At 41.3% G+C, this 27,852-nt stretch overlaps 2 protein-coding genes across 6 annotated transcripts in view; both read left to right on the top strand.

Annotated features, from left to right (window-relative positions):
• The first annotated feature begins 802 nt into the window (after positions 1-802).
• tdrkh (tudor and KH domain containing) lies at positions 803-27,141 on the top strand. 2 transcript variants are annotated; one of them, XM_031323873.2, is made up of 14 exons: positions 803-1,066; positions 7,253-7,413; positions 8,410-8,501; positions 10,108-10,309; positions 12,423-12,562; positions 13,567-13,915; positions 15,435-15,601; positions 16,134-16,309; positions 18,819-18,883; positions 19,048-19,199; positions 20,803-20,913; positions 21,813-21,867; positions 26,379-26,460; positions 26,568-27,141. In XM_031323873.2, the coding sequence occupies exons 2-13, from the start codon at positions 7,284-7,286 to the stop codon at positions 26,432-26,434; spliced, it is 1,695 nt and encodes a 564-aa protein (XP_031179733.1). In that variant the 5' UTR covers positions 803-1,066; positions 7,253-7,283; the 3' UTR covers positions 26,435-26,460; positions 26,568-27,141. The 2 variants fall into 2 exon arrangements, with proteins under 2 accessions (XP_031179733.1, XP_031179732.1); XM_031323872.2 differs by lacking the exon at positions 803-1,066 and adding an exon at positions 3,943-4,067.
• A 287-nt stretch (positions 27,142-27,428) lies between these two features.
• Positions 27,429-27,852, top strand: part of mbtd1 (mbt domain containing 1) — a 33,179-nt gene continuing 32,755 nt past the window's right edge. The window contains exons 1-2 of one of the 4 annotated variants that reach the window (XM_035997529.1): positions 27,488-27,664; positions 27,701-27,737. In XM_035997529.1, the coding sequence (XP_035853422.1) occupies positions 27,717-27,737 (21 nt within the window). In that variant the 5' untranslated portion in view covers positions 27,488-27,664; positions 27,701-27,716. Of the gene's footprint in view, positions 27,738-27,852 lie in introns of all 4 variants that reach the window. The other 3 variants (XM_031323871.2, XM_035997530.1, XM_035997528.1) reach the window with 3 other exon arrangements.

Genomic DNA, 27,852 nt, shown 5'->3' with positions numbered 1-27,852 from the left:
TGTTATCTCTCTCTCTCTCTCTCTCTCTCTCTCACTCACTCACTCACTCACTCACTCACTCTCACACACACGTTTCACTATCTTTGTGGCGACCCGTCATTGACATAATGCATTCCCTAGCCCCTTACCCTAACCTTAACCATCACAACTAAATGCCTAACCTTAACCCTCACCCTAACCATAACCTAATTCTAACCCTAATCCTAAAACCAAGTCTTAACCCTCAAACAGACCTTTAACCTTGTGGGGTCCAGCATTTTGGGCCCCACAAGGCTGTGCAGACCCCACAAGTATACTGTATTCCCTGGTTTTTGGACCCCACGAATATAGTAAAACACACACACACACACACACACACACACACACACACACACACACACACACACACACACACACACACACACACACACACACACACACAGAGGTCTACTGTGTCTATCTTCGTCCATGGATCTGAAATTACCTCAGTACTGGGAGACTATTGTAGGTCTTTAAATTGAGCTGCTGAGCTAAAGCCTGCCTCTCTCATGCATCATTAGGCATATAGATGCATGCATCCATCACCACAAACACACACACACACACACACACACACACACACACAACGGTTATTCTAGGTTTATATTACCATAACATTCATGGGTGACTCGGATAAAACTTAACGAGAAAGGGGCGAGTCTAGTGTAGTTTAAACCAATCACAGCCGACTTTTTAACCGGGTGGATGTTTACGTCCTACGCGTGATTGGGACAAGCGTGTCAAGGTAGAACAAAGAAGTAGAGTTCCGGTTGACCTTTCAAAGTAAATGTTAAGTTGAAGTCACGTTCCATAAATAAATCTAAGTAAATTGTTTAGAGAAGAGTCTGTTTACTGGCATTAACCCTATTTCTTTTTCACATTGTTATTAGTCTTACAAACATGTTGTTGTAACCACAGGTTGTGGTTGTAACCCTAAACGTAAATGTAGTTTCCGGTGGGACGTTACGTTAGTACTTAACGCTTCCTCCGGCGAGCTTGACAGGTGTGGCAGACAGGCTCGATTCGAAAAAAGAGCGAGGGTGTATCTGTAAGTGTCATACATTATAACACTTCTTTACTGTTTATTTTGAATTAGGTTAGACCTTCAAAACATACAAAAGCTGTATTGTCAGGATATGTGTGAGTGCTAAGGGCGTTTGGTTAAGTTTTCTAAATCTATGACTTGCTTGCATGTGTCAACCCGCAGCTAGCTATTGTTAGCTTGGCTAACCGCTAGCTCAAAGGAGAAAGTGTATCTGCGGTCGTTTTGACAGCTCGTTAGAAAGGGAATAGCTACATTTGGGCCATTTGGAAGTTAGCTAACCTATACTGGTTCGTGGGTTTGTGTTGACACAATAACATTAATAAGTCCGCAAGTATATGCCTTAAAGAGTTTAAAAAGCCAAGGTTATCCATCCTGTCGCACTGCGGTCGTTGTTTCCGAAAACTAGTGAAGCCAGCCGCCCGCTTGGTTTAATGATGCTCGTCTATTCGAGATCTTACGGTACGGGTGCTTGGAGCGGCCAAAAAGGACGAAGAAAGACCTGTATTCAGCAATTTCTCACATTTAATATACCAAGTAAAAATCAAACACAATATATTGCACATTATATAAAATCCAATAAAAACAAAAATAATACATTTTGAAGTTATTTTACTTTACTGTCTACTATACAGTATTTAAGAAATATAAAGGGAAAGTCATCTCAAATTACATTATGTAACATTTATAATTTCCTCATATTAGAAACCTATTCAAGAGTTTTTGATTAAAAGTCCTACTATAAGAAATTTATAAGTGTTTTTTAGTGATGGGTGAATGAAGCCATTTATTTATATATATATTACTTAGAATGTCTTCAGTGTACATCGCTATATTTCTGAGTTATTCTATTTAGCACGGTAACATAACTTTCAAAAAGTAAAAGTGAATGACACGCTTTCCAAAAGCACCAGTAATGTTTGAAGCGTCAGACGTCATCAGTCACGTGGTATTGAAACTGTGTGCTTCACAGGAGTGAAACTGAGGGGGTAAGCCTCTCTCCACAACGCCTACCTCCTATGGCGCCATTTTGATGCTAACAAGCACTCACCCGCCGTTAGCATTCCATTGACTCCCATTCATTTTGACGTTGTTTATATCTAAAGAAACACAACAATGTATAAAAGGCTCCATTACCTTCTCACCTATCTCCCGTTATGGCTCCGTAGCAGACGTTTTTACAAAAATAGGCTAACGATTGTGTCATAACCACGCGACTTACTGTCGCATAGTAGAGGAATTTTCCCTTTCATTTTTTCTTAAAAACTGTACAGTAAAATCACCTAACATTTTACATGCGCACAGTCAGGCTCATCCTTAACTGGATTTCTTTGAAAATGTCATATAACCTATTCAAGATTTTTTTTAGTGACAGTTAAAATGTAATAAAATGTCGACGTGATGCCAACTTCAGTTAAAAAATCTAAACATTTACGCTAAAGTTGCTTTGCTTATCCTCAAATATAGCTTCTTGGTAGAACATGACTGAAGACGCTGTACGTATGAGTGGGAGAACTCGGCCATTCGGTTTCATTTTGGTTGGGCTAAAAAGCTATCAACTATCCAGCTATTTCCACTGAACCACAACATGTTGGCGGCGATACCAAGCAGCATAACCATTTATGACATTTGGCCTTTTTTATTAAAACGATTAGCTGTTTGACATATCTATTAAATGCCAAAACACTTATATTGTAAAGGACAATTCCGGCGCAAAATTTAACCTAGGGGTTAATAACACATGTGTACCGAGTCGACCATTCTCTGGGATATGTTTTCATGCTAATCGAATGTGACCAGTTTTAGCGCAAACCGCTAATTAGCTTATAACGCTAGTGGTCGGGGCACGGGTAAAGTAAAAAGAAATCACTATTTCTACACCACTAACAAGGCTCTAAATAGCACCACACTTCCACGGTAGCATAATGAGGGTCCCTACATGTAAACCGAAGCATTGAGAACTTTGTAAGTGTACAGACAGTTTATTAAAAAGATAGTTTAGAAAGACAGTACCGTTCATGTATGACCAGTCGAACGGCGAACGCAGTAGTTAGTCACCCATATATTTTAATAAACAGATATAATGCATGCATTTCCATGTAATTACATTTCACAAACGTAATTCCTATCGACCCATTGGGAAACCACGGACCATGGGAGATTTCAAGTGACAGTTCAGCTCACGTTGTGCGGCGTTTGTCGTTCGACTGGTCGTGACTGTTTTCCAAAGATGGCGCCCGCCTGTAAACGCGAACGGTACTGTCTTTCTAAAATATCTTTTTAATAAACTGTCTGTACACTTACAAAGTCCTCAATGCTTCGGTTTACATGTAGGGACCCTCATTATGCTACTGTGGAAGTGTGGTGCTATTTAGAGCCTTGTTAGTGGTGTAGAAATAGAGATTTCTTGTTACTTTACCAGTGCCCCGACGACTAGCATAATAAGCTAATTAGCGGTTTGCAATAAAACTGGTCACATTCAATTAGCATGAAAACATATCCCAGAGAACGGTTAGCTTTTGCGCCAAATTTGTCCTTTGACAATTTTAGAAGTTATGTTTATGTTTCCCACCATTTGTACATCTTTCAGAAAGAAATACCATGTGAAATTGCTATTTTTAAGCAAGGATAGGTTCTCTTTATAAAGAACAGCCTGTACTGTTAGGGCCACTTGATGTCGGTGTGCCTAGCATACCACAGCAAAGAACTGTATTGAGTAAGTTGTTGATGGTTTCTGATGAATTGATGATTTTCTGCTCTCCACAAAATGACATCAAAAGTGCAAAGAGACTGACCAGTTGCTGTCATGTAGTGACTTGAAATGCTGAAACTTTCCTCTCCTTCTACCTGTCTGTCAGTAGTCTTGAACGGGGATATAAACAAAACAAAAACAGAGCCAGGATTGGAGAAGATTTGCGTCTTATAGGCGCGATTCTTCCGAGATGGACGTTGGGGTGTCCAAGTCCCATGTGTTTCTCAACTACAGCCCCAGAGCCCTCTTCTCCCAGTGAGACACGCATCGGCATGGTGGTGCTGTGTGCTCCTCAGCCCTGCGTTGTCCCGATCCTCTCGATTGTTGGCTTACCTCCAGTGCATTCTGTTTCTGTGTGTGTGAGCTGTAGTTTTAGCAGCGTGACACTAAAAAGCCTCCGAAGAAATTTGGCTGCAAGTGTTTGGTGGTTAATGGAATGGCTGGAGGTCGCCCAACTACACTAAATGGTATGCAGTATGCGCAGCAGGAGCAGCAGCAGCTTTCAGGGCATTGCGTCCTGCAGTCAGGGTAACAGCCGCTGCAGTTTGGCTCGGTGCTGTTTGTGTATGTACAGTAGGGCTGCACATAGGTCTGGGCCATATGGAAAAACAACAAATATCACAATATTTTTGACCTTACCTCGATATCGATATTGCGACGATATCGTAGGGTTGATAATTTGTGCTTTCACAAAATATTTACACAATGAGATTTGTGATAAATAATCATCAGTAACGTGAATACAATGATGTAATTGGGTAAAGGCAAATAATAGAACAGCTAGAACAGCCTGGAAAGTTCAGAAAAAGACTTTACTGTAATGCAGCCTTGTGTCATATCACCATTTTAGGATATCCAAAATCATAAGACAATATCTAGTCTCATATCATGATATCGATTATAATGATATATTGGCCAGCCCTAATTTGTTAACTGTTCACTAGGGCTGCACAATATATATCGGGTTTTTTTTCGTCATCGCGGTATCACCTGGCGCAGGGGTCACCAACCTTTTTGAAACTGAGAGCTACTTCATGGGTACTGAGTCATACGAAGGGCTACCAGTTTGATACACTCTTCTGAAATAACAAATTTGCTCAGTTTGCCTTTAGTTATATATGATTATTAATGATTAATGATAGTCATCTATGTGAAGACACTGATCACGTTAATGATTTCTCATTATCAATAATTATCAACAATGACAACAAGGTGGGAAACAGATAATATCAATATTCAATTTTCATTTTTAGAACAGGCCTGAGGGCTCCTCATGTGGTCCTTGGGGGCTACCTGGTGCCCGCGGGCACCGTGTTGGTGACCCCTGACCTGGCGCAATATACACATCACGAAAGGCTGCGACATATCGCGATAGACACTCAGAGATTGTTTTGTGTTAGTTGAAAGAGATTATCAGTAGAAAACACTGCCTTACACTGCACAGTGCACTTTAATATCTGTTTATTTATGGCAAGTAATATCGTTATCGCAATATTCAACAGCGTTATCGCATATTGAATATTTTCCTCTTATCGTGCAGCCCTAATGTACAGTATATACACTAAATATTCAGTCATTTAGGGGACTTTATTGGGTGTATGTGACTGCTTCTGCATGTTTTTGCAGGCTATCTATTTTTGGCAAGTGATGTAGTCTGAGATAATGAAGGGCTACATCACAAGAATCTCTTGCAGTGGTTCTCAAAGTGGGGTCTGGGGATCTCCCGGGGTACCTTTGAGTACCCTCATGGAGGTCCCTAACAAAAATGAGGAACACTTACAGTTCACTATAATTTAGGCTACTTAAGTGGAAAGTATCTCAGTTCTATAACTATACTAGATAATAATGAGTTTAACTCTCTCCAACTACCATGCAGTTAAGAAAACAATCTGACCACAAGGTCAGTTTAGTAGCTGCTCTGTAGCTTTCAGCCTTATCACATGATCTTCATTAAAAGATGGAGATGTTTTTGTGCTGATGGTTTCTCAACTGCTGTTTCTGAGATCAGCAATGAACTTTGAGCCCCAGCAACATGGATGTTAAGTCCTTAAAGGGTAACTACCATTATTTTTTAACCTGGACCCAATTTGTCTATGTTTTGTGTGAAAGTGACTGGTGGGAACAACAGTCTTTGAAACATTATGGAAAGGATCCCTACAGAGATATACCTTTTTAAAACCTCTTTAAGACCTTTCCGTTTAACCAGAAACAGCTCTGAGGTCGCTAACGCCAAACTCACCAGACTCCATTTAAAAAAACAATACTTTTAGTGTGTATAGAGCCAACATATTTTCACATGTAAATCGGTAAACTATGTGTTTATTTCAACCAAAACTAGAGTTGTGATGGTTGGAAAAGTGGAAAGATGACCCAAAACGGCTTTTCATAATTTCATTTTGTTTCTGTCGACTTTGAATGAAGTGTATTTCACGATGCTAAAATCACTGTGTATTTACATGGTGTCTGGTGGGTTTAGCAAACGCGGATGTTTTTATGTTTAAAAAAAGGATCTTAATCTTTAACAGAAAGGTCGACCTCCTTAGAAATCCTTTCCATATTGTTATCAGACACTTAGAATATTAATCTGAGTCTGTCAGCGGCAAAACGAGCACTTTTGTGAAGGTAAATACAAGCTGGACAATTACCAACTTACACTGTAGCTTGTTTCGCCGCTGCCGACTGCAGCGATCTCGCTTAATACTGGACCAATGTCAAAGATTGTTGTTCCCATCAGTCCCTGAGACACAAAAAAACATAGGAACATAGGGTCCAGGTTGAAAAAAAAACCCCCGGTAGTTACGTTTTAAGTGCTCACCACAACTTGAGCCCTGGAACAGCTACTAAATGGACTATTGGGTGAAATGTTTTTTCAGCTTCTGTTTTCAAGGTCAGGAATTAACTTTATCATCTAGTTTGACAAAAAAAAAATATCCCAAGGTCCGTTCATGGTTGAAAGCTCCATGGGAAAAAAAGCGAGTAAGTGGACCTTGATTCAAAATGTTTTAGGCTAATTGTTTTTGCCAAACAACTGTTCCCAAGATCAAAAAGGAACCTTTCTGTAAACTGCCATCTACCCTATGCGGTTACCAAGACAGTTAAACGATGGGACCGAAGCTAACCTATTTTGGTTTCCACTGAGAAATCTAATTTATAAGTGGTCTGTAATGTGGATGTTTGAGAACACTGATGTGCTGTTTTGAATTGAGGCTGGCTAATGCTTTAAGCTTTGTGCTGCATGACTTTGTCGCCCACTTTACATACAGGATTGTACATGACACCAGCTAATACATTCTGATTGCATATCACGTTTTTGCAACAGAGGCCTGATTTGTTGTACAGACATTTTTCATAGACAGGAGTCGATAAACAGGACTGGACGTAGAAAGAAAACGAGCCGTGACTTGCAGGTTGGGAAGGAGACTCATTGTGTCTGTGTTTAGGTGGAGCATCCCGCTGGGTGCACGGCGTGTCATGGACGCAGTGAAGCAGGGTCACAAGAGCACCCTGAGCTCGGGCAAAATGGTGGCTCTGGCTGCGGGGCTCTCCATCGGGGCCACAGTGGGCTACATCGTCTATCGCCACATAAGCAGCGCCAACACCAGTGAGTATCTGGCGAAGAAAGGTTATTGTGCCAGCGTTCACAACTATTTCAACTAGGGACAGACCGATACTGTTTTTTTTTTCAAGGCCGATACCGATTAATGAAACCGATAACTGATATTTGGAATCGATATGCATTTACAGTGAAAATGAAAATCTTAAAGTCAAAATTAAGATTTTGGAATGTTACAAACTCCAACACAAAACTTTGTTTAAATGCTTTAAGCAATTATTTAATAAATTAGAAACTTTCAACATAATACACAGTAACATATAGTCAGATGGTGTTGTGGGGGCGGGGGCGGGGGGGGACATTAACTCAGACACAGTGGTGAGTGAAACTGAAGCAGAGGGACAGACACAGAGCTGTAGCCGAGTCAAAGTAAAACACTTTTTAATAAATTAACTTTATTGGTTATCAGGGAAGTAAAACGCTGATACAGATCATCTGCAAACTGCCAAAAAAAGGCTCGATAAACGGCCGGGTCGATAATCGGTCTTTCCCTAATTTCGACCCTAGCCAATTTTGTTGATATTTGCGTGTACCAGGGCTGGGCGATAGGGAGAAAATCAGATATCACGATATTCTTGACCAAATACCTCGATATCAATATTGCTGCGATATTCTAGGGTTGACAATTGGTGCTTTAACAAAATATCTTCACACTTAGATTTTAGATAAATAATCATCAGTAATGTGGACATAATGTCTAAGTGGATAAAGGCAAATAATAGAACAGAACAGTCTGGTAAGTTCAGATAATGACATCACTTCACTGTAATGCAGCCGTTAAAACCAGGAAAAGACAACACTTATGTCTTATCACGATATTACGATATCCAAAATCTAAGACGATATCTAGACACATATCACGATATCGATGTAATATCGATATATTGCCCAGCCCTAGCGTGTACATGACAAACTGTAAGAGTTTTAGTTCATTCTCTGGTGACATATCTGTGACTGACTTTGAGTCCATTTTGCCATTAACAGGTCAGGAGCCCAACGCTGAGGTGTCCAAGCTGACACTTCCAGTAGAAGTTTATAGGAACATATCCAGATACCAAGCCAAGTTTTTGGACATGGTGAGTAGCTCGATACTAGATATTGACTCCTTATCTGCTCATAGTCAAAGTAGTAGGCAGTATTCTATAATGGGATTCTAAAATAGGTCTAAATGGACATTTGCATAGAGAAATGCCTCTGCCTTGCCTTCTGTCAGGATGTTTTTTTTCTTTCAAAATTTTGTTTTTATTTGGGTGAGAGTTGCAACTAATGATTACTTTCATTATCAGTTCATCTGCAAAATATTTAATAAATAAAAGACGATTATGAAATACATAAACACATGAATACATTGTGTAAAATGTATTTAAAAAAAAAAAAAAAAAAAAAATTATGAAATGAAGAATTAAAGGAATTCTTAAAACCTGTCACTGTATAATGTTGTTTCATCATTATATTTATTGAAAATGTTCTGGTACTGCAGACTCAAACAACACAAAGAAATGATATAAACAAATTTTAAGCACATTGATTTCATAAATCACATTCATGTCATGATTAAAAATGACTTACTTGATACGTTACATATATTACAAACAAGCTTTCGAGTTGTACATTACATCTTTTGAGTATCCGACCTATTGTTGAAGGAGTTAACTGAAGGGGAACGCACAACTCTTCTTCTGGAAGCTCGTTCCACGCTTTTACCGCACACAGGTTGAAGAAATTCTTTCTCTTTTCAGACAAGCATGTTCTCGGCTAAAGAGAACTAAAGGACAAATCCGGCGCAAAATGAACCTAGGGGTTAATAACACACGTGTACCGAGTCGACCGTTCTCTGGGATATGTTTTCATGCTAATCGAATGTGACCAGTTTTAGCGCAAAACGCTAATTAGCTTATAACGCTAGTCGTCGGGGCATGGGTAAAGTAAAAAGAAATCACTATTTCTACACCACTAACAAGGCTCTAAATAGCACCACACTTCCACGGTAGCATAATGAGGGTCCCTACATGTAAACCGAAGCATTGAGAACTTTGTAAGTGTACAGACTTCTAACATATTGACATAAAATGACTTAATACAGTCAACAAGCAACATACACATACCAACATTCAAACAGGCACAATGCACAACAACAAGTAACCAACACAACACATCAGACAGCAAGCAACAACACAAGACCAGTCTGCAGGCAGGCAGCAAAAGTCAACAGGCAGTCAGCAGTCTAATGTGCACGTTTGATTATCAATAAGCCAGTTCTTCAGCTGACCAGTAAAAGAACGATAAGTATTTTCTTCTCTTATCTGCATTGGCAACATATTCCAGTCGTTAGATGCTGTTACCGAGAACGCTGATTGACCAGAAGCACTTCTTTTGGTGGGAATGATACAGTCCCCTCTTGTGGTTCCTCTGTAACAACAAAAGTCTTCAGTGGTGGCGGAGCGGCTTGTGTAATATCTTATGAACTATACAAAGGTTACTATATTTAATCAGGTTTTACCAACTTAAAAGTCTATGTCTATTTAAAATTTGACAGCTGTGATAACTGTTGGGTTTCTGATCAAGAACTTTGAGAGTACCTTTCAGTGTGTGTTTCCCAAATCTGGCTGGTGTTTGAGTGTGTGGAGTCAGTAATTTCAGGCTCTGCTCTCTGCTGTCTCTCTCTCCTCTCTCCTCTCTCAGGTGACCCAGAAGTCTGGCGCTCATGTGAGGGTTTTGCCAGACTCCGGGGAGCCTGGATGTAAGACGACTGTATGTTTCCTGCTGCAGGGCTCTAAGGAGCAGGTCTTGCTGGCCCGCTGTGTCCTGGAGAACCTGGTCACTGACTGTGAGCCGGTGACTGAGGCTTTGGAAGTTCCCCAGACTGCCTTTGGACGTATAATAGGTAGCTTCCAAATGTTTCCTAGACCTTATTCATTTGCCCTCACAACCTTTTTGCTTTCAACACTGGTGTTGAGCTAGTGCTCTAGACCAGGGGTTTTCAAACTTTTTATGTGTGTGGACCACTATTTGTGATCAAGAATTTTCACCGACCACCTCATAATACACATAATAAAATATGTCTACACACAGTCCTACCTGAATTAATCCGCACCTCTTAATAGGCCTACTAGCACTAAAACTATAACTGGTCACCTCATCAGTACAACAGGCTCGTTAAAAGTTTTTTAAAGTTTACTGCACACCACGGCTGCCACTTATTTCATTTATTTATTTACTCAAGCATCCAAGGGCATAATCAGGTTCATTTGAACAACAGGCTTTGATTATTCATTTTCAGAGTTTGGACTTGAACGTCACGGCTGAGCGCCACTAGCCTGTTTTAGTAATCACACAATAACTGACAATTTAATTTAAATTTAAATTTTATATCAATATACATCTTCCTGATTTTTATAGGAATTTCCTGGTAAAATGAAGGTTAAAAAACTATTATTTTATATTTTATTTTGCTTTTCCACGGACCACCTGCAGTACCCTCACGGACCACTAGTTTGGGAATGAAAGTTGTAGACTGATTTTTAGCATATTCTTCATATTAGCATGCATTCATTTGCATGCTAAAAGCTGCACTAATCAATAAATTATGAACAGTGGATCAAATGGCAATGTGAAAGGTGTTATTATACATGTAGTGAAGATCTTCCAGAGAATTATCACCCAGCTCTGCAGTTCCCCTCTGCCCTGCACAGCTTTTTAGCCTCTTTTAGCTCATTGTTTTCATTTTCCGGGCTGTAAACTCTGCTCTCAGCAGCAGCAGGTAGCTGTTTTCAGTAAATAAGTTCTGATAAACACAGTGCACGTTACCTGCTCAGCAACAGACGGACACAGTTAGACCTCAGCTGGTAAACATAGTGGAGCATTTAGCAGCTAAAGCGACAGATATCTCTCCCTAAGGGTTAGTGGAAACTAAAACAGAGATAAAAGGAGAGTGAACATTCATCAGGTGGACACAAACACAACTCCAAAAGAATTATAATAATTTTTCTGTGTCTGCTAGATGTGTTACTGATTGCTAACATGCTGGCCATATCAACTTTACAAGGTGATGACATGTCCGATTTTGTGTTTTCCACTCGTTCCAACTGTCCCAAAAAGTCTGTTCATGCAGCTTTAAGATTCGAGTGGTAATGATGGTCAATGATGTGTTTTGTTTTAGGACAATAATGAAGATCAATGGCACAGAGGAATACGATAGATATATAGATAGAGGGCCCTATCTTGCACCCGTCGCAGCGCAAAGCCCGACGCAAGTGTCTTTACTATTTTAAGGCCGATGCAGTTGTCAGTTTCCCGTCCAGCGCCCACGTCGTTTAAATAGCAAATGCACCTGCGCCCATCTGTGCGCACATGGCCGTGCTGGTCTTACAGGGAGGTGTGTTCAGGTGCGCTTTTGGCATATTGCTATCTTGAGGCAACGGGACGTGATCGCGCCATTGACCAACAAAAACCTGGTCTAAAGTCAATAACGCAGCATTTCATTGTTATTCTAACAGCAAATTAATAAAATGCGCCTAGGCTCATGCACATAGCGCACACACTATGCTTGTTACACACACAGGGACGCGCAGCAGCACACACACATGCAGAAATAAAAATATTACGGTGCAAATCCTCCATCATAACAGCAATGCTCCAAGGTCCAAACGCGCCTGGCTTTTAAAGGGAATGGGAGATGATCTCTGATTGGTTTATTGCATGTTACGCCCAAAACACACCTCTGATTAATGAAGACACTAAGTACAACCCTTTGGAACTATGCGCCCGGCCCCTTTTTTTCCACCATCAAACTAGCAAAAGTGGATTTGGACACGCCCTAAACGCACCTGCGCCAGGCGCTTCACGCCGTGCTCTTAGATCGTTAAAATAGGGCCCAGAAGCTTTAGATGCACACAAAGTACACAGTAGCATAAATTCATTGTTTTGTTTGGCTCTGCACTCAGAAGTAGTTGACAGTGAGAAGAATCTAGAATTGTTTTTGTGTGGCTATGTTTCAGGCCGTGGTGGAGAAAGTTTGAAACTGATCACCAGGACCACAGGGGCCAAAGTGGCTTGTTCCAAAGAGAAGACGCTCGGCCCTGGGGCCAAGGGCAGCGTGACAATCACAGGGACCAGACAGGAGGTGGAACAGGCCAAGGTGAGTGGGATTTACTCATTTCGATTAGGGCTGATAGGGTTGGTTACTGAATTCAATACTTTTTAGGCACCGACCGAATTGCCTCTGAAGTATCGAGCATCGAAAAATGCCTCGTCATTCAATACCCAATTTCAATACCTAAGGAGTAAATCTCATCAGCGTCAGTGAGCCAATCAGCATGCAGCATGCTTCTACCAAGATCTAATAATGTTTGTGATTGGCTGTCTAACGTTACACGTCGTAGAGACGCGCAGGAAAAACTCTACGTTACACAGAGACAGCTCACGTAGTAGGAACTGAAACATAAATAAAAGATTTGTGCCGTAATGTGTAATGTTGTAATTTCTGTTTGTTTTATTAAATTGGTATCAAAAAAACTATCGTTTAGGAACCGGTAATCAAAGTCACGGTATTGGTATCGGTACCAGTATGGAAATTTTTTTAACGATAGCCAGCCCTAAGGGCTGAACGATTAATCGTTTTCAAATCGAAATCGAGATTTGAAAGAATGTGATTAGCTAATCGTGAAGACCGCGATTAATCGAATGTGCAATATTTAGTTGAATGGTGTAACATTTGGTTTAACATTATTTAATCCTCTTTTTTATTTTGTATATATATATATATATATATATATATATATATTATTAGATAAATGCTGGAATAATGTTACATATCACTTATTGCTGGAAATTCATATCTGTGTTCCTCGCATAAAGATATAGAGCAGTTTTTATGGTGCCTCATGTTATAATGTTCCATGACATTTTTATCTGTTACACAAACAATATTGAACGTAAGCTAAATTTTATATATATATATATATATATATATATATAATGTATAATATTGCATATTGAATCGTAATTGCAATATCTGGCAGAAAAATCGTATTTAGATTTTTTCCTCAAATCGTTCAGTACTAATTCTGATTACCCGTGGTGGTCAGTCCACTTATTTAAATGCTGTTGAGAATAAGTGTAACTTTCATGATCTGTTTGCAGGAGCTGATTCTAGAAAAAGTCCGCGAGGACATGATGGTGAGGACAAAGCTCTCCCAGTCCTCTGCCCTGCGGCAGAAACGTGGCCAAACGGCTGCGAATCAGAGGCCGGGCAGCACAGAGACTGAAGCACCAGTGGGCTTGAACAACAACGGCCCCTACTCCCAGACAGAGAAAAACGGGCTCATCCATGTCAACGGGACCAGAGGACAACCAGAAAATCTGTTTGACAAGATTGTGGAGCTGAAAATCACCAACACACACCACAAGGAGGAGGAGGAGGAGGAGGAGGAGGAGGAGGAGGAGGAGAGTGTCTCCACAGATTCTCTCTCTGAAATTTCCAAGTTTGAAAGTGAGTTTTCTTTCTCTATAATTGATTCTTAAAAAGACTAACCACACTTAGGGTTGGGTATCGTTTGGGTTTCCGATACCGGTGCTAAAACGATACTTTTAAAACGGTGCCAGTGCCTGAACCGATACTTAAAAAAAATTAAAATAAAAAGAGAAGCACAAAACAACAGTCGGCGACATTAAAGTGCTCATATTATGCTGTTTGGCTTTTTCCCTTTCCTCTATTGTGTTATACATCTTGTTATGCATGCTATATGTTTAGGTTATAAGTGAAAAAGCCCAAAGTCCACCCCAAAGGGACTTACCATCTCCAACAGAAAACACTGTTCACAAACTGCTCCAAACAGCTCTATTGTAGTCCAGCCTTTACTTCAGAGACAAACGTGGTCACTTTGTAACACACATTATAATGCTCGCCTAGCTGCTAGCATGGCACGCCCTCATACTCTGCTTCTGACTGGCTAGTAGTCCTTACCTAGGTACTGTCAGGGGCCTCATACTCTGCTTCTGACTGGCTAGTAGTCCTTACCTAGGTACTGTCAGGGCACGCCCTCATACTCTGCTTCTGACTGGCTAGTAGTCCTTACCTAGGTACTGTCAGGGCCCTCATACTCTGCTTCTGACTGGCTAGTAGTCCTTACCTAGGTATTGTCAGGGCCCTCATACTCTGCTTCTGACTGGCTAGTAGTCCTTACCTAGGTACTGCTCATGTGCGACTCCCAATAAAGATGGAACAGAAGTGTGATGCCTCACTCTGTAGCTAAAACAGAGAGCTCAACACACAGGGTGAAAAGAGGAGCTGCAGCAATGTACAGTACAACAAATATTTGGTGTTTTATGAAAATGAAACCATGTAAACTTATTCTGATATAACCTCTAAATACAATTATGAACCTGAAAATGAGCATAATATGAGCACTTTAAAGAGCAGTTTGTTTATTGCTTAGGCCATATGAACAAAATGAAATTATTTATTAATAATCTAATAAGAATAACTTATAACAATAACTTATTTCATCAGTGAATTGCTGTTAAACGACAAAACAACCACCAGATGGGAAAAGGGTATATTACAATAACTTTGAATGCACCACGAGGCTACCAGTTACAAGTGAACGCACCGGCTGTGTTGTTCTTCAGACAGCAGCTGCAGACTGTTGGACATCCCGCTGTTGGAATCCTCTACAGTGAAATACAGTCACCCTTTACACCGTTTAGCTGTCAGCATTTTAACCGTGTTTAATCCAGCTGCTAGCTAACGGTAGGCTAACGTTACCTGCTGCCAGGTGTAGTGTTAACTAGCGTGACGTGCAGCGATGCTTCTGTCACCTGTAACGTCTGTTTCGGAGCATCAGAGAGAAGCGCAGGCATTTCAGTGGCACCTAAATAAGGCACCGAAATCCGTGCTGCTATTGGGTCGTTTCGGTACCCAACCCTATCGCACTGAAACTGCCTCAATGCAATCTGTTTTTAATCACAGTCAGATTATACTGAAGGTTTTATTTCTCTCTGTTGTCAAGTTCCCAGCCCAGACCTGAGCTTCCAGCCTGATGAACATCTGGAGGTTTATGTTTCTGCATCGGAGAACCCAAACCACTTCTGGATCCAGATCCTGGGGGTTCGTTCCCTTCAGCTGGACAAACTGACAGAGGAGATGAGCCGCTTCTACAACAGTGGCAACCCCACCGTAAGTCAAGTGGAACTTTATTTGTCCCAAGAGGGGGAATCAGTTAACAGAAAATACCACAAGATCAATTAAATACAACATATAATGGAGAACATACAGTAGTTCGGCAGTGTGATGGTTGAGGGTATGAAGGAGGGTTTATATCTGTTGGTTTTGACTAGTTGATATTTTAACAGGAACCAGAAGACCAAGGTCTGAAACTCTAAGTGCAGGGGGTGGGTGCTGTCAGACATGGATGGATTCTGCTTTCTTAAGCAACTTCTACAAATCAGACATCAGACTTTTCTGTTGAGTTCCTGGGATAATGCTACAGACCTTGGTCCCCTTTGTCAATGCATTTTTCTGTTTTAAATTGAGAAAAGCAAACCAACAGATGAAGGAAAGAGTTAAAATGGACTCAATAATAGATCTATAAAACAAAGTCAGACCGTGTCAGAGTTTAAAACCCCCTGCTTTATGATGTCAAAGTAAAAACAACTTGTCCCTCTTGGACCCCACATTTTTAGAAATAAGTCACTTGTCTCTTCTCTAGGAGCACAGGGTGGAGTCCATTGTGGTGGGGGACATTGTGGCGGCTCCGTACCACGACCACGGCACATGGAACAGGGCCAGGGTGCTGGGAGTCCTGGCCTCTGGACTGGTGGACCTTTATTATGTCGACTTTGGGGACAACGGTGAGCTGCCCAGAGAACGCCTCTGTCGTGTGAGGTAAGAGACAAGTCCACAAGTCCGTGCACCTCTCACCCCTACCGACGCAGACCGCAACAACTGTGACTGGGCCGTGGCTTGGTAGCGTTGCGTTTCCCTCCCCGACTCATTTCCTGGTTTTCCTTCTCAATAAACAACATGAAATCAAGGAGACGGTTAACTTTTACTCACTCTGAAGATAATCCCAGTCACTCTCTCCCTCGCTCTACCACACACACACACACACACACACACACACACACACACACACACACGCTGGCCCTGCTATTCTCTTAAAGAGCTCGACGCACACACCAACGCACAAGTATAAACTTCAGGCCACTTACGTAGGCTACGAAGAAAGCTCTGTGTGGCGCCTCCGCACAACCATAAATTCCGCTTAATACCTCCACTGCATTTTCTATCCATTAGATGTTCCTGTTGTAACTCTTACCGTGGATTTCCACAGGATGCAGAACGTCTGCGGACCGGCTCCGCTGCGGACCGGCTCCGCTGCGGACCGGCTCCGTGCTCCGCCGTCCGTCAATACCCACCAGGTCCGGATTTGTTGCGTAACGGCTGCGGCCAGCCGACCACGAGATCTCGCGAATTCACGTATGTTCGCGCGATATAACAGGATGTAGTTTCTATAAACAGAACCACAAAACCAACAACAGTTTGTTTCCATCCAGAGGAGTAGAGGCCTGAAATACGACCTGCCGTGAGCATGGTGTATTTTATTTTGAAAAGTAACCGGATGTTTTATTTTGTTTCTGTGCTCGACCTCCTGTCCATTCCACAGATGTTCCGCATCCAGTGGAAATTGCCGGTTAAGCTCCTGACACACCAACCCGATGGCCGACCCTCGGCAGAAAAGGCAGTTGGACTGATCAGTCTCCCCGAGTTGTAATACGTCTCCATAACAGCAGGCGGCGCTAATCTGTATTGTCACCCAAAAATGAAAACCGGCAGCTGATTGGACGAACGCGTCACGTGGGTCTGGTTTCTCTGGAAATTCAAAGCCAGACTGTCATGGCAGCTTGTTCAGAATACGATTTCATATTGTACTAAAATAGTTCACCGAAACGTGTTTCTGAAAACATTTTAAGAGAGAAATAGGCCGTGCAGTTGCTGAATCTGTCTTCATTTCAGATCAACAAAGGTCACTTTAAAAGATTTTCGTCAGATTTTGAGAGACTCTAGTCACGCTCATCCCGCTCCCCGTTTTCCGGGTTAGCTCTCCACCAATCAGATGGGTCATTTGAGTCCGACTGCCGGCAGTGCCCGCCTTCCGGCGTTAAATTGGCCAAAATGAAGGCCGACGGCCCCTCGGACGGACGGCGGCACGGAACACACCGAACAGACTCGAGTCACTGACCTCGCCAGACTGTCTGACGGCTGATTATCGGCTTGGTGTGTCACGACCTTTAGTTGTAACATGTATATAATGAAGATCCAAACAGTCAGAAGACAAACTGGTTTCAGTAGAAGATCTACAGCATCAAACATTGATTAATATATGTGGAAAGTACCACACCACAGCATTGAGTGCTTCAAGTGGCTATGTAACGATACGTTTAGGATGACAATGCATCAAATGACAATGTGAGAAGAATATGAAAGGAGTCACTTGTGTGGCGATTCCTTGTGCAACTTAGTTTTCAGAGAGTTATTGTTTTTTTTCTTAGTTCGGTGCCAGCCATGGATTAACCTGACAAAGTAGTTGTCACAGAGTCGCCCACACAAAGGATGTACCCAGTACTTGATTGTCACACATACAACCTCAGAAAATTACACATACACATTGAAGGAAGACCGCAATAAAATACTGCATACAGAAATCTGTTTCAGTTTTAAATCAAAGGGGAAATGTATTGCCAGCAAAAAAAAATGTAAACACACAGGGTGTGGTTCACAAACAGTCATTAAACAAACACAATAATCAGTCCTCTTTATATTCACACTTAGTATAGTTTCACTGTGTGGCAAGAGCTCAGATGGCACAGAAAACACAGTTGATTAAGGTCACAAAGAGGAGAGGAGAGACTTAGCAAATCTGAACTCTTCCTTTTAAACTAAATATGTAAACCAAAATAAAGTTAAAAAAAAATAGCACCCTTACGTTAACGATAATCTTAAATAAATAAAAACTATAAGCTTTTCTGCTAATCAGAGAATCGTACTGTTGTGTTTACCTTTGAAGAAGATATCTGTGTCTTTAGGAAATGTGGTCGTGCAATACGGCCAGCTGTTAGGGCCCCTTCCTCCTGAATGGTTGGTGATTGTGGTTCATCAAACCACATTATAACACTCTCATATAAAGAGGAGAGTTCAGAAAGTGAGTGGTTTCTGATAGAATGCCCTTTTGATCATTTGTAATACACACACACACACACACACACACACACAGTCACCTGACAGTACTTGGGGTTCTGACATACAGAGTGCATATTATTGAATGTGGCAGCAGTTAAAACATAGCACAGCTAAGTTATTAACAGCTTTTGCTTTTGCTGCATTAATATTTCAGGAGTGACTTCCTCAGCTTACCATTCCAAGCTATTGAGTGCAACTTGGCAGGAGTGAGACCAAAAGGTAAAGCTCTTGTCTTAAACACTTGATCACACAGCACAAAGGCATATAACTAAGACAGAGTTGAGAGACAAAAAATGTTGTGCATTATTCTGAAATCTCAATTGATGGCCTTTTTTCCCTTAATTATTATTTTTTTTAATTCTCTAAATGTCCTGTTCCCTCAGGAGAGGTGTGGACCGAGGCAGCCCTGGATGAGTTTGAGCAGCTGACATGCTGTGCCTCCTGGAGACCCCTGCAGGCTAAACTCTGCAGCTACTCCCACTCTGAGGTCTCCTCCTGGCCCACTGTCAAGCTCTACAACAACAGTGAGGGCAAGGTCAGCTGGTGTTCTATCTGTTAATATTATATTGTGATGTAGTTGTTTTATATTATATTATCTGTTTGGATTGTTTCTTATCCTGACTGCTGTGTCCTTGCCATGGGCGTCGGAAGTCTGTACAATTAATTGTCTCAGAAATATTTGCAAGTAACAATTTAATTGTCTCTTTCAGTCAAATTTAAAAAATATTTCTTTATAATTTATTTTTAAACAAAATAAAGTTTTGAATGAATTCCAGGATACATCTTTTGGTTATATCACTGTTAGTGACTAGGCTTGCACGATACTGGAAAAAACTTACATTGCGATATTTTTTTCCCTGCGATATATATTGCGATATGAAAAAAAAGACTAATTTTTACAAGAGGACATAAATAGCCCTATTTATAAATACTAAATCATTCTCAACTACTGGGGTGATTTTGTAGGGGAGTGCATCTACAAAGAAAATAAAAATGAAAAAGGAAATTTTCTTATGTGAACCAGTCTTTGTTGAACTTTAATGCTTTACAAAAACCAAAGCAAGTAAGCGCTGTGACTCCTCTTCTGAAGTGATTCTGGAGAGGGAAATTAGGAAGAAATACACTGGTTGACTGACATGACACCATTGTATTCATATAATATCAATCCAGGCTAAAGTGAACAATATTAATAATGTATGCATGGTGCTTCCTCTAAATTTCAGGTTGTGGTCGACTAGCGGGGCCTGCTTTGGTTGTTTGATAAATTGATTAAAATTGATCATGACTGGTGGTTGGCTGTGCATGCAGAGCCTGCATGTCACACTCTTGCAACAAACTGTGTATCCAAGAGCACTTAAACCAGTGTAAATGACGTTATATCAGAAACAGACTGTTGTAGATTAGTGTTACGTTTCCAGCGTCGCAGCTCCGAACCGTAACGTTAGTTGGGACAGACGCCTTGTTTCTTTAGGCTAACTATGTTAGCTTTAGCCTGACTGGTAGCAGCTTTCTGCGGTGAAAAATGGCCGGGATATGTCGTGATTATGTTGCATTAATCAGGTGATTTAGTTTGTCTTTGCAGCGAACATCAAACACTGACTACTGTAGCTTCACTACCCATGGAAAAGTATGTGCATCACTGTGTCTGCGGCAGCTGCCGCTTACGGTTCTTTTCTACACACGGGAGAGCCTCACTTCCCATAACAACCCCCCCTATAATAAAAATATATAGTCTGACCAATAATCATATATAATTACAATTTGTATATCTATCTGTATATCTAAACAGAAGCAACAATTACCAGTCATACACTTTAACAGCTAAACTAATGTTAGCAACGAATTGCAGTTAAACAAAGAAACCATGATTATGTTAAAAAAAAAAGACAATTAAGAAATAATTATTACAGGCCTATCTAGCGATCTCATATCTAGCCTCATATATCGATATTGATATAATATTGATATGTTGCCCAGCCCTATTGGCCCTATTGGCTGGTTACCTGACAAAGTTAGGTAACCACCTTTGGCAGTTTGGTGGGTGTCAATGTAAAGCCCTGGTCTTGTCCCACCCACATACAACGGTTCCGACGCCCATGGCCCTTGCACACATCTTGTAAAACAACTGTCTTTTCTAGACTGTAGATATTGGTGAGGAGCTCGTACGCCTGGGCCACGCTGTCAGCTTCCAGGAAGTGGTGAACGGGAAGACTGAGGGTGACAATCTGGGCTGTCTACAGAGGATGCTGGTGAGTCACTGAACACACCGGCATTTCTATTGGCTTCATTAACACGGCGGTGAGCCGCTGCTACGTGCATATAGCGGAAACCCTGCGTGTGCACGTGTGATGCTGATGTTGCGCGATGTTAATCATGCGGCGCCCGAGTGCTTTTGTCCGGCATAAAATCAGATTATGTCAGACTGACCGGCAGGTCGCCGGTCACGTGAAAATCGGCCAATTCTGGTCACCAGCCGGTCAATCTGTGCATCTCTACTAATTACTTTTTAATGAACTTAGTATTGCAGTTAATGAAACAGCTGTTTTAAACGTTTATCAAACCAAGACAATTATTAAGGCCTTTAGGGGATCATGCATGAATGAACCCAATTTCATGGCAATCCATCCAATAGTTGTTGGGATATGTAGGTACATTTGAGCAAAAGGTCAACCCTAAGCAGTAAAAAAGTGGTTCTTGTAAAAACAAAAAATGACAAATGTGCTGCATTCTGAAATAAGGTGGCCATTATGAAATGTTATCAAAAAGTAGAGCTAGAGTAGCAAGATGGCTGCAGAGCCTCATGTAACTTCCATCAATAGGAAGACTATTATTCATTTTCTCTAAACGGAAGTGAGCCTGTCATCCAGTCACTACTTTTCACTGACGATGGTTTGAAACATAACAAAGTTAACTATTAACTAGATCTTATCTGCAGTTATGAGGGCAGCACAATGACTCTTATACGGTATTTACAACACCTTACAGCATGAACAGATGAACTTCAGTTAACAGATCTTGTAATGATCTTCGCAGTTGCAATTTAGAAATGGATCATTTTTGATGTTGTCCCTACCAGACACAATGTAGCCTACTGAATACTGTCACTGCTCCTAACACTCTAACATCTTCGTTTCTTGTCCTTCTATAGGACGACGTGATAGGAGCATCATCAGAGCAAAGTCTCTCCTGTATTAGCTTATCAGGTAAGTACAGTAAAGGGAAATTAGCCAAGAAGTGACTAAATCAATGCAAATATATAAGGCGCTTGGCAACACAGTGAAGATTGGTTGTCTGAGCAGATCAGTGTCATCTACATGTTATCCACATATCCTGAGATCTGAAGAGCCACATGATGTCAGCGTGAAACACAGCTTTGCCCACTCAGGCCCAGCCAAAAATTATTCGCATTATTGAGTCATCACCCACACTCGCCCACACCACCAGCTGCCCTGATTCTGATGTCGCTGTGCCAGCGCTGCAGCTCACAAACTCACAACTGCCTTTTCCCTCCTAACTTCAAAATGATTGGGGACAACACCATTTTAGAAGGAAGTAGTTATGAAACCCAGTCCAGACCAAAGATTCGCGACGAGACGACCGTAAACTTGCAAATACTTGCAACGTGTCGGTCTGCAGCGTTCTAAAACCTGCCAGTTCACACCAATGCGACAAGACGGTGTATCATCTCCATAGCAACGGCTCTTTGTACTTCCGTCCTAACCAAGGGGGTAAGCGAGCATCCGAAAAGCGTACCTCCTATGGGGAGATTCTAGGCTAACAAGCCATCACCTTCCGTTAGCATTCCATTGACTCCCATTCATTTTGACGTCACTTTGACAGAGAATAACTTTACATCTACTTTACAAGTATTTAAAGACTCTATTTGTCCATTGTTTATTTCTAAAGAAACACGACAATGTATAAAAGGCTCCATTACCTTGTATCTCACGTTGTATAAGACGTTTTTGTAAAAATAGGCTAACGATTGTGTCATAACCACGCAACGTTCTGTCGCACAGTAGAGGAATTACCGTATAGTACAGGAGTAGGGCTGGGCGATATGGAGAAAATCAAATATCACAATATTTTTTACCAAATACCTCGATATCGATACCGCAACAATATTGTAGCATTGACTATTGGTGCTTTCACAAAAAATTTACACAATGAGATTTGTGATAAATAATCATCAGTAATGTGGATAAAGGCAAATAATGGAACAGCTAGAACAGTCTGGAAAGTTCAGAAAATGACATCACTTAGTAAAGTGATGTCATTTTCTGACATTTACAGTAGTAATGCAGCCTTTAAAACCAGGAAAAGACAACACTTATGCCATATTTCGATATTACGATATCCAAAATCTAAGACGAAATCTAGTCTCATCACGATATCGATATAATATCGATATATTGCCCTGCTCTAGTCAGGAGAAGCTCGCAGGCAATTGGGGGGGACGTGGAGGCATACAGTCAAGGGAGAAGCCCATAGAGAGTCCATGAACGCATCGGAACAAAATATTTCTGCAACGTTTTGATGGATTGGAAATACTTCGGTATGTGTCCAGTGAATTCATATGAAGTAACATTTATTGGGAATGATTGAGATTTCTCTTGGCACAGCTACCAGAAGACTTCCAACTTTCAGACAGGTTGCTCACGTCACATCTACGTCTTCAAGCTCAGTTGGAGGCTGCTCAGTAACGCTCAGCCATCACCGGAAAAGTGACTTCACTGGTCTCCGTCGAAGTCTACGGCGTCGCTGTGTCCATTCTTTCACTGTCTATGGACCTAACTTCCGACTTCCAGGCTTTTTGTAGCAAAATATAATATTTGTTGCGTCTAAATATGAATGTGGATGACGTTTGTGATAGTGAGATGCTCGCTACAGTTCCATTTCTAGTGATGAATCGGCAAAATACGTTTTATTTTTCCGATTCACGGCTTTGTCCTAGGCGCTCCCTCTCTTCAGTCACTCTCTAACTCGCTACATGCTCGCGGGCGCACGTTGACCCTCCGTTAACAGATACCAACCGTTGTAACAGAAACAAAATGGATTATGGATCATTTTATTGAAGCTGACTTCTCTATTACACTACTATATATCCTTACCAGTCCTTCCAGAAAAATGAGTTTTTTTGTGACCCTAACCCTAACCCTTTCTGCTAAGATATATGTGACTTTTTTGCAACGAAAATGCGGGGATTATGAAATCATGCAAGCCCTGCATATTTTGCGTGGAAATCGGCAATTTATGCGGCGAAAGTGCAGCGTATTTGAAAAAATGCGGCCCCCACATAAATATGCGGACTTTGGCTGATTATGCATTGAATTATGCGATCGCATAATCACGTTTTTCTGGAGGGACTGCCTTACGTTCTAAAACCAGCCTGTGAGACTCGACCAGCTGAGTCTCAGCGTCACCATCAGCTGGTTTGAGTGGAGCTGAGACGGGCCGGTTCAGACCGCTGAAACTTTTCTCTGTGACCTTCTAAAACGCTTTTGTCTCGCTTTCACTCCTGTCCTGACAGTTCTGCATCGGCACAACCCCCACATCTGTCCACACCCACACAAGCTGGGACTTCAGTCACAGTGATGAGTACGGAGAGAACATTTGTGAACAAGGAGATGAGGAGGATAAAGGAAGAGATGAGGCAGAGATAACAATGTGATTGCGTCGAGCGCTTGCTGCAGCCGCTGTTCTCTGTAAGGAAGCTGCTGTGATCTTATTTACATGGGACTCAGTAATACTTGTGGAGACATATTTCAGCCCAACGACAGAGAACAGGATCAGCTGGGAAAAAACCCACTGAACCACTGCTGTGTGCTCACAGCAGAAATGAAGATGCTAGAAGGAGGAAGAATGAGGCTAGATTGGATGAGAAAACAATGTTTTTTGGGGAAAATGTTGTGATAAAAACCACCCTGTTCTGACACAGCAGGTAAAACATTTCATGCAGAACCAGAAGAGGAAATGGATCATTCACCTGAGCATGATGGGACATCCAGCCAAGACTCTTAACGGAGAAGTGCAATAGAAATGTGTAACTAACACGTTTACAGACAAGAGGCAAACAGATTTCAGCATTAACCCTTTCCCATTTACATAAAATTATACTTAATTCACATGCTGAACTAAACATATACAGTACGTGGGCACAGATATCTCTTTCACACCATGATCTGGGAATATTGTAATCAGAAGATGTGTTTCCTCTAATTCCTCACGGGTGACACTGGCCCTCAATACTGGACCCTGTAAATGAAGTAATAGCTGGATGATGTGAGAATTTGTCAAAAGTGTATCTCTCTGAAGACATTGAAATAAGGCTGACCTGCCACTTGAGTTATGGTGCAAGTTTGCATATCACAGTTTTTTTTAATTATCATGATTTGGGCAGAAAACAAGGAAGCTCTCAACTCGACTCTGCAGTTCCCCTCAGCTCCACGGAGCGTTTTAGCATCGCTTAGCTCATCGTTTTGGTTTTAACGCCTTCAACTTTACTGTTTTGGTTCAGTCTTGCAGCGCTTATCGACCTCATTTCCAGCAGCAGCAGGCAGCTGTTTTCAGTGAAAAGGCTCTGATAAACCCTCTGTACACTACCTGTTCAGCAGCAAACAGCAGACAGACACAGTTCTGTCAGGTCCATTAAAGTCAAGAACAACACAGACAATAAAAATGCTTTAGGAAATTTTATTGAATAAATTACGAATTAAATTTGGCAGTATGGCTCTGTTCAGAGGGACAGCAGCAGCAGCATTAGGGGACGCTCACACAGTTTAAGACTGGGAGAGCTAACTATTACCCCATATGAACAGAGCGGCAACGATGACATAGAAGCGTATGTCACGTTATACACAACAAGGTGGAGCAGGGGAGGAGGTGGGTAGCATAGATGCGAGCAGCAAGCAGTTAGGAGCAAACTAAAGCAGCTTTAAGTAGGGCGCCCTGTTTGAGTGTAGCCATTTAGCAGCGAGGGGAGTTGACCAGCTGATGCAGATCAGCTGATGCGACCGTGTTGTTGGCTAATAGCGTTTAGCAGCGTCTTGACTACTTTGCCTGCCAGAACTGACGCTGAACGCTCAATTTAGAGACCAACTGGTGAACAGAGTGGAACATTTTGCAGCCAAAGAGACAGAGGAGTTGGTAGAGACCAAAACTGGAAAGTAAGAGCTATAAGGAACATTATCTCATTGTATTACATTTTCAGTAAAATTAGAGGGGCTTTGTTATTACTTATCTGGGGTGATAGTAGCTCAGTCCGTGTTGGGTTGGGAACCGGAGGGTCGCCAGTTCAAGTCCCCAAAATAAAGAGCGTGGACTGGTCACTGGAGAGGCGCCATTTCACCTCCTGGGCACTACCAAGGTGCCCTTGAGCAAGGCATCGTACGCCCAACTGCTCGGGGCGCTCCTTCAAGGAGCAGCCCCCTCACTCTGACATCTCTCTATTAGTGTGTATAGCATGTATAGGTCCTGAGCATGTGTGTAATTCAGTGTGTTTAATGTGTGTGCAGCTGTACTAACAGAGTGAAAATTGTGAATTTCCCCTCGCAGAATAAATAAAGGCATGTCTTCTTCTTTCTGTAAGTCATTACATTGTGATTCTGTGCCAACTTTCTGCACTGTGGTAAATAAAGAAAGTCCAGTTGTAATGTTGGTAGAATGATTTTTGAATGATCATTAACTGGAATGTTTGTTTTTTTTCTTACCTCAGAAGCTGCTTCAATCTCAGGAAGTGTTGATGATGTCATAGACGATGACCTGCTCTGAGTCCAAAGATGTACATAAATATCAAGGTATTGTTTCCTGGCTTGATGACTGAATGAGTTTTAACATTCTCTAAAGAATGTATTTCTGAACCGTTATGTCTGTGAAAGCATTGACCTCTCCTCTTGTCTTCCAGCACTGACCACCCACTCCTCAGCATAAGCTCAAGTAAGAAGATGTTTCCTTGTCTGACCCAAACTCAACCGCATAAATCCTCATCGTGAAGCCTTACCAACAGTTCTTTCAAGCCATATTCATTTTATTGTTGTTACTTGAGTACAATTCTTATGTTTTAACTTTATGCTGTTCCGTTCTGTACCCAATGCTGCTTTGCTTAAATGTGTTACTATATTTTGTGTTCAAGACATGAAGAGAGGAACAAAAAACAAAGAAATTGCCAGTATTATTTTTGAAGCACTGTGATGAGTCAGTGGAATGAGAAGGCAGCTGTTGAGCTAATGTCTACTTTTGTTTTCTACCTGTATGCATATTGAGATTTAATGGCCTAAATATTGGGCTTCACAAGTTATTATATTTTGGAAATAAAAACCATAGTAGTATTGAATGAGGTCTGCAGATTATGTTCAGTATAAAAAAATGTGGCATCTACTATATAATTAACTAAGGACGAAGGAAAGTGGTAGTTTGTCTTCAGGGTAATAGTAATAGACTGCACTATATATAATAAAGGATTTATTTTATGTCAAGGATTTTCTGTGTCTTTTTCATTTGAAATGCTGTTCATACTATAAATATATATTTCAGAATTATAGTGCATTAAGAGGAGCAATGAGAAAAAATTAAAAATTAAGCTCATTTTCCCCAGCCGCTACCTTTGTACTTAGAGAAGGGCAGATTCTCAAGCGTACCTACCTTAAAGTTATAGCATGCATCTTAGTGAGCGATATCAAACTGATACAACTGATGTTAATGAATAGTACCTCTATTTATATTGGTGTTGGTTTGACACGAGTGATATGGACTAGTTCTAATCTATTATGTTCTAGTCTATTAAATTGAAGTGGCCATTCATTCATCTCCATTGCCGAGTCTACTGTTTTGTTTCTGTGGGGGTCGATGACCTCCACTCAGGACTGACCAATCACATGGAAGTAGGTTACGATCGCACATGCGCAGATGCAGCAGAGTAATTTGTTGATATCTTGCTTGGTAGTATTCATTTAGACTTTGGTTTTTCAAAGCCAAATTTATCCCCAGCCTCGGGGTTTTCATTATTTGCGTTGGGCAGCACAGTTAACTAGACCGTTATCTATATGAAGGGCTAATGGAAGACACAAGGGATTTGGTGAGTACATTTGAAATATTTTAGGCCCGCGAGCCTCCTGTTATAGAGGATTTGCTAAGGCTAGCGCTGCTCCTTTGTTGTTATCTGTTTATGGTAACATTAGCTAGCTACTGGA

Source organism: Sander lucioperca, chromosome 22, assembly GCF_008315115.2.
Source record: "Sander lucioperca isolate FBNREF2018 chromosome 22, SLUC_FBN_1.2, whole genome shotgun sequence".
Taxonomy (NCBI): domain Eukaryota; kingdom Metazoa; phylum Chordata; class Actinopteri; order Perciformes; family Percidae; genus Sander; species Sander lucioperca.
Note: the sequence above shows the minus strand (reverse complement) of the source record. Positions and strands in the feature narration are given on the sequence as shown.